Genomic DNA, 7,620 nt, shown 5'->3' on the forward strand with positions numbered 1-7,620 from the left:
TATGGCCGCCCCCGACAACCTTCGCGTCATTAGTAACCCAGTGCGCATGCGATCAATTTCCCGCGCCGGTTTCAAAATGGCGACTGTCCGTCGATGGCTGGAATCTCGCCATGTTTACGTTCAAAATGATTGGTTGGAAGCCTGCATAATTTTTGTGAGAGAAGACAACGAGGTACGAAAACTGTGTGTCAATATTTTTTGTAACTTGACTGATAAAAGCGCTTCAAACTATTGCATTGAATATGTAGGAAAGGCAGTTGTCCCCTGTCGAGCTGAACGAGCTGGTGTATGAGCAGTGGTTAATGGCTGACATTCAAGAATCAAGTCTCCCTCGCCTTCCAGAGGAACTGGGAAACAGGGATATCTCCAAATTGGAGGGGCATTTCAACCTTCAGGTAATGGCATGCTAAATATAATATATTCATTTAATATTAATTAATTTAGAGAAATTTCTGGCCATTCAGCCTGATATCCCGCATCACCGTAACCAAATTCGCAATCAGCCAATCAGAAGCCGTGCCAACTGTCCTGATATCCTGTGTTATAATCCATAAAATATTTTCGCGCGCATGCGATTGGTCTAAACATGTCATGTGACGGAATATTCCCCAGCTAAAACTGGAGAATATCCAAGTAATAGCCTCCAGTTGGCACGAAAAATATGCTCGGATATTTGTCTTTGGACATTATCTGTTCCTTACAGCTCACAGTTTTCCTCAAGCTACACTCACAGAAAACGGTTCACCCTCAGAACCGATAATGTCCGTGGACAAATATCCAAGTATATTTCCATGCCAAATGGAGGCTATTGTTTATACATCAAGTCACTGACCTGATATGATATGGCTACAACATCATGGTCACCTGGCCCAAATTGGGTACAGTAAATTTTTTTTATTTATTTATTTTATTTTATTTTATTGATACAAGCATATTACAATATTGTAACAAATTACAAAAGTAGTGCCAAAAAGAGGGTTGATACAACTCATAATGTTCTAATGAAAAATAGTCGATAATGTATACGGTAGTAAATTACCTATTTGTACCTTTTATGTGTACACCACAGTGTTATATTAGGCTTGTTTGGTCTTGGTATGAGTATTTTGGCTTGACTACCTCTTGTCAAAATATGAACTATGGTATGACTAAACTATCCTGATATGTCATCAAAGTGTACCATTAATAGGGTACCTTGTAACAGTATGCAGCCCAAATGCACGAAACAAGTCATGATCAACTTCAGTCAAATGTTTATTTGCCCCACTTATCTTTTTATGTATCAGGTTACTATGGCAACAGTTTAACATGCCAAAGCACCCTAAATTTAACCTTAAACTACTTCTTTAGTGAACTGCATTTGCTCTCACTAAACAAGAGTCAACCCATTACAAAGAGGTTTAGAGCCACCTTAAATTTTTGAAGTTGTAAGTAGTGAAATGCCAGCACTCGTGGGCAAGTGATTTGTTGAATGATTAAGGAATATAACATTTTCCTTATCTTTCAGATTAACTCTATTCTGAATGTTGGAGAATCAGCTTACTCTCAAATTCAAAAGCTAAAAGGACAGGATGATCCACAAGAGCTAAACTACAAAGCAAATGTAAAAACAAAAATTAATATTAATCTATATTGTTATATACTTGGTTGAATCATTTTTTTGAAATATATTAATTCCCAACTGAAGTTAAACTGAAAACCAAAGAGGTTTCCATTGGTAGAAGTTCATCTTTAATCAGGCTTTTAGCCAGGATTTGAAACGTGGGCATCCGAAATGCGCTATAGGGCCTGCTCAAATGAACAATTTATAAGGTAACGTATGGAAAATAAAACAATTTTCCTTAATAAGTGGCCGTCCACAAGACACCTGAATGCCCATCTGGCTGAAAGCCTGTCTTTAATATTCATTCATACCAGTGGTGGATCTAAGGGAGAACGTTTGGAGACCTTCCTACTTGCTTCTGTTCAAGAGATAGGAGACTGATCATCACCACTGGCACTAATATGTACACCTTCTCACGCACCGCTGGGAGCCATGCCAAACCGAACCACACAGCCTGACCTTTATTAACATAAGAACATAATTGTCTTACAATGACACAAAAAGTGGCTAGAGAATAATTTCACCTCAACTTAACACATTCTACAAGTACTTCACGGGTGGGTGGGTGGGGTACGTCAGGCAATGGCAGATGGCAAAACAAAACTGAAACCTTACACAAGCCACATGACCTGAAATCCCCAGCACACCTGTACCCAGACTCCCAGCCGTGTGTGAGAAAAACGTTTTCCGCTTCTTTCGTTCCTCAGCCAACGGAAAACCACACTTTATAAGTGAGCTTGAATTGATTCCTCTTTTCAGCCCTCAGAGTCAAAAATAAAGCCCAGTAGAATGTTGCTGCTTGAACTGACAGATGGAACACAGACAGTGTTTGGGATGGAATACCAGCTGATTCCTTTTCTTAAAGTCACAACCCCTCCTGGAACTAAGGTGACAGTCTGTCAATACCGGTATTTAGTGATACAAAAATTCAGGGTCTCCTGTTCAAAAATTTCCAGAAAAATAAATGATTGTTACAATTTTACTTATTTTTGTAGATTCAAGTGACTGGCCAAATAACTTGCAGACTTGGAGCCTTGCTACTGACACCCAGTAATGTGAAAGTCTTAGGTGGAAACATTATGCAACTGATGGAAGGCAACTCGTACTGGAATGTCCTGCATCAAGCTATGTATGTGTACTGCTCCTTTTTGTATAATGCAATTCACTTTGTTAGAACAGTCATAATTTGTTCTGATTCAAATAACCATTAGTACTTGATAATTGTTTAGAAGTAGTTCTGGAGTGCCTACCGGTATAGATCTTGCTATTCAGGATTGATTTCTTGCTGTAATTAACCAACTACATCTAAGGTACATTCATTCTCCATTGATATAATTACAAAAAGGAACATGTATGTGGAGAGCATCTATTTAATTTTGTGTGTTTTCACCCATGGCAGGGGTTTCATTGAGGGCCACGCACTGGGCAAATTGACCAGCTCTTAGGATGATTTTGCTTGCCTGGTTTGACCATCTAGAGAAAAGTTTTTCTTATAAAGAAGTTCACTTCAAAACGTTTTGCCCACCTGCAAAAACCAGTTGCCCTTCTGCTGAAAACATTAATAAAATCCCTGGCATGGGTGCAAAAGTGACTTCACAACAAGAGCTTAACATTGGCAGGAAGAGTAATGGAATTGAAGATAAGAATAGTTAAAATGAGAAGACAAGAATAGTTAAAACGCAATCAGAGTACGGCTGTTTTCTCGTTCATTTTTATTTTCTTTTGTAGAGGACTAGATCCACCTGAGAAACCTGGTGCAATTAAAGCAGAATTTCTTGACAATGAAGAACCAAATTTTAATCAAATCATCATACAAGATAATGCAGCCAGTGATGTCACCACGACCTATAATGACGAAAGAGCTGCTGTAAAAACAGTCACAAACAAAAGAAACACTGCTGCAAGTCTTTCTAACAACAACCGCTTGGGCAACACAGGGAAAATTTCTGAGAAAAAAAGGCAAATGAAACAACAGTCTTGTAAAGGACATAGAGGAGTTGATGGTGTCTTGCCTGCAAATTCCAGCAGCAATTGGGGTACTGATAGTAAAAAAGAAAAAGTCTGCAATCAAGAATTTTTGGATGAGGATGATGATATATTAGCTGCAGTTGCAGATGACAACTATTTTGTGATGGAGGAAGACTTTGACATGGAACAGATAGATCAGCTTGAAATGGGAACGCAAAACACGACCAGCAAAACAGATGAAAAAACAGCAACTGCTAACATGATAAACTCTGATAATAGTGATTCAGAGATGTTTTATGATGATGAGATCTTTGAAGATGACTTTGTTGAAGAAGATCTCCTTGCAGAAGCTACAGACTCTGTGGAAATAAAACCTCTTCATGAGAGAATCTGTGATGAAGGAACTGCGAGAACAATGCCCAGAATATCAAACAGTTCATCATTAGAATTTAGCTGTCTTGCAAGGAATACGAGTTCTTCAAACAATACAAACATTCAAATACAATCAGATAGAAATTCCAGGAAACCACAGGGTTGTACTTCAAACAGTGTCAAGACAGAACCTGTTCTTTTGATGAATAACTCCACATTTAGCTCATGCAATATATTCATTAACACTGGGCAGTGCCATAAACCCAAGAATGCAGTGGCTAAAAGTAATGTTGTGACAAATCCTAATAATTTATACTCAATAAGACCATCAGTTAACCAGACCTCCAGCATTCAGATCAAAAACGAACCCGACAATGAATCCATACCAGGCCTTGTGAATGATGATATTAATCCCATGGTGGTTGATACAAATCAGCACCACCAACCCAATGTGCTTAACGTACATGGAACACAAGGTAATGTTAAACTGTAGAATCATTAAAGAATTGTTTTCACTAGTCCATAAACACAAGACTAAGCATAAGCAACATAAACAGGCAATAAGGTGCTGTTAAAAAGCACCTTTTCTGAGGAAACTGACCTAACAAAAGGTGCAGATTACTAAGTTAAACGTCTTACTCAATACTGAATTGGCATACGTTGCTAAGGCCTCTGCTTATGCACTAGTCATAACCAGACTTATGTGTACATGTACAATAAGGTGAAAAGTCATTGTTAAGGCAACACAATGCTACAACGATCCCTCATATTGATTTGTTGCTCCACTGGCAATTTGACTTTTTCAGCAGGGTCTTCTCGATAGTTAAGTGTGATATATCCATAGCCACCAACAGAGGGTCAAAACAAAGGCCAAAACTTTTAAAAGGAATGGCATTTAAGAAGCTCAATGAATTTCTCACAAGGAGGTGGAGCCAGTCATACATCTAATCCTGGAGGGGGGGTACTCCCTTCTATGAACTTTATAGGTATCACAATGTGTGTCCCCAAAGGGTATGGTTTTTTAGCCATTTTGGTTAGAAGTAGGGTATCGATTTAAGCCATGTTGGTCTCAAATAGGGTATGGTTTTACCTCTACATGTAGTCTTGAATTGGGTACGTTTTTTAGAAGAAGCTTTTTCAATAAATGCCCTTCACAATGCCTTTAACATTGGTCTGAACTAGGGAACAAATTATAAGGCAGGTCCAAAACAGGGTATTGATTTAAGGGTCAGGTCTTCAATGGGGTATCAAATTTTTGGTAAGGTCATAAATAGGATAGGGAAAATTGTAGATTTTGGTCTTAAATAGGGTAAGGGTTAATGGGAAGCCGGTCACACATTCCCACCCAATTTTTCTGGGAGTACCCCCTCCCCTCCATTTGAATGCCAAGAAGACCCCAGGCACTTAGCTATTCTGTCATTCTATGTCAAATCTGATATTGAATTAGACGGTAAGCATCATAACATTTGACATCAAAAACTGAAGTTGTTTTTTTATTTTGTTAACAATGCCACAGACCAGGGAAGAAATTCAGCACCCTTTGAGTATCTATCAGAGGTGCTGAAACAGCATCCAGCCAGAGACAAGCATATTGTTAGGATCAAGGTTTGTATTTAGTATAAACACATAGTTGCTGCCAGTCATGCATCTAATATTTCAAATATAACCAAAGTCAAATGCATTTTCTTCCTTTATGTAGTTCATTTTTTTGTTGGAAGAATTTAGATGCCAAACACTTTTTCTAACACTGCCTTCAATTTAACCACATATCATTTCCTTTTTTTAGAGTAACTCTTGTTTATTCTCTCATTTCACTCAGGCATACATTGCCACATTGTTATCTCGTCCTGATCCCTTGTCGTCAGAGTGGAATATAACTGTAAAACTGAATGACGGAACAGCTGCTGTGGATGCTGACTTGAGTGAAAAGGTAGGTTGGGAAAGTCTACATATGAGCCAAGTGGCCCATCAGGCCAGCGCTTATCTCTGGTTTCAGTAGCATGACACGATTTGGAGTTTTTCGTTTCCCCCCTGGATGGGATGCAAGTCATCGAAGGGTTACCTCCAACATTAAATTAACCAGTACCCATTTATACACCTTGGTGGAGAGAGGCACTGTGAGAGTAAAGTGTCTTTCCCAACACAATGTCTCGGGCCAGGGCTTGATCCTGGCCCACTTGATCTGGAGTCGAACACACTAACCATGAGGCCACCGTGCCTCTGCAAAAAAAGGTAAATGGTAACCAAACTGACTGTTTTGTGAACGGAAGATGAAATGTCTCTGGGCGGTATGCTAGTCTATTGCAGGCTATCCCAAAGCATAAAAATATGGCAGATCCCTTATCAAGGTTGATCATGATAATATAGGATATAGTGTTCTCTGGTAAACAGTATTTAAAAACATAAGCTTTCAACAACCGGTCTACTGTCTTTGACAGATGAAAGTTGTGATAAAATTAAATGTTAGAAATTTGAATATAGAGAGTAAATCGCATAAATTTAAAATTACTACAGGTATAAAGAATGTTCAAAAGAATGCTAAAAGTGTTAAAATTAATGTTTGTGTAAAAGAGTGTTGTATTGTCTTGGGAGTGGGCATGAGTTATTATCAGCCTCAACAGTTTTTGCCATGTGCCATGATTCCAGTGTCTTTCTGGTCCGATGGTTTCGTTTGTCAATGATTGTGGAGTTGTCAAAGTCAATTACGTGGTCAAAACTCTATGCATGTTTAGCAACATTGGAGCCTTAAGCACATTGTTTTGTATTTCTAATATGTTCTTTTCTTCTGGTGCTAAATGATCCTTTAGTTTCACTGATGTAATTCCATTGACATGATTTTGTAAATAACATTGCACTGATTGCCTTTTAATAGGAGGTCGAAACTTGGGAACAGGAAAATCTTATTGTGGTGTTTTTGTTGGTTTCTTGAAGACTTGAATGTCATGCCTCTTAAAAATCCGAGTGAGTGGCTCAGTAACGCTCTTGATGTAGAGAAGGAACGCAAAACTCTGTCGCCTCGATGGGTCAGCCCATTTGAAGAACATACACTATTACCAACTAATTCCTCTGGTGTTGGTGTAGGTGGTGGTGGCAATTTCTTTCTTATGATATGTGATTTACTCTCTATATTCAAATTTTTTATGATATGTGATTTGCTCTCTATATTCCAATTTTTGATGTTTCATTTTATCACAAATTTTTATCCGTTGAAGACGGTAGACCGGCTGTTGAAAGCTTATGTTTTTAAGTACTTTTTTTTTACCAGAGAAGGCTATATCCTCTATTATCATATCCCAAGCATGTTTTCAAGTTATCCCCCAAGATTGCAGGTACAATAATCTGTGAGTAAGAACCTGTATTTTCCCAAATTACCCTAAACAGGTTCCTACATAAATGGTATTTAACAAACATTTAGTTTACTTAAGCCTTAAAGGGGTTCTTATTTTCTTAAGAAAATAATTCCAGTTGAGCTTTCAAATTTAGTAGTTTTCAGCCTGTCCCTTACATAAAATTAGCGTAATAAGTATTTATTATTTTATGCAATAATGACTTATATTAAAAAAAGAAATGCTTACCACACAAATGGTCATGCGGAATTCTTACCTTTGTACAAAACATTACATGCTTTCTCAGCATTAACAGTGTATAAAAGATGGCAAAATGCTATATATTTGTCC

The 7,620-nt window shown here is 38.0% G+C and overlaps 1 protein-coding gene across 4 annotated transcripts in view; it reads left to right on the forward strand.

The window, feature by feature from the left end:
- Window position 1: 1 nt before the first annotated feature.
- Window positions 2-7,620, forward strand: part of LOC145481559 (recQ-mediated genome instability protein 1-like) — a 36,463-nt gene continuing 28,844 nt past the window's right edge. Inside the window, exons 1-9 of one of the 4 annotated variants that reach the window (XM_081460056.1) lie at window positions 2-172; window positions 249-395; window positions 1,508-1,603; window positions 2,363-2,491; window positions 2,599-2,732; window positions 3,332-4,419; window positions 5,460-5,548; window positions 5,763-5,873; window positions 6,875-7,604. In XM_081460056.1, the coding sequence (XP_081316182.1) occupies window positions 2-172; window positions 249-395; window positions 1,508-1,603; window positions 2,363-2,491; window positions 2,599-2,732; window positions 3,332-4,419; window positions 5,460-5,548; window positions 5,763-5,873; window positions 6,875-6,880 (1,971 nt within the window). In that variant the 3' untranslated portion in view covers window positions 6,881-7,604. Of the gene's footprint in view, window positions 173-248; window positions 396-1,507; window positions 1,604-2,362; window positions 2,492-2,598; window positions 2,733-3,331; window positions 4,420-5,459; window positions 5,741-5,762; window positions 7,605-7,620 lie in introns of those variants that run through there. The other 3 variants (XM_081460055.1, XM_081460054.1, XM_081460057.1) reach the window with 3 other exon arrangements.

The sequence above is a fragment of the Orbicella franksi genome, chromosome 3 (assembly GCF_964199315.1).
Source record: "Orbicella franksi chromosome 3, jaOrbFran1.1, whole genome shotgun sequence".
NCBI classification, from domain to species: Eukaryota; Metazoa; Cnidaria; class Anthozoa; order Scleractinia; family Merulinidae; genus Orbicella; species Orbicella franksi.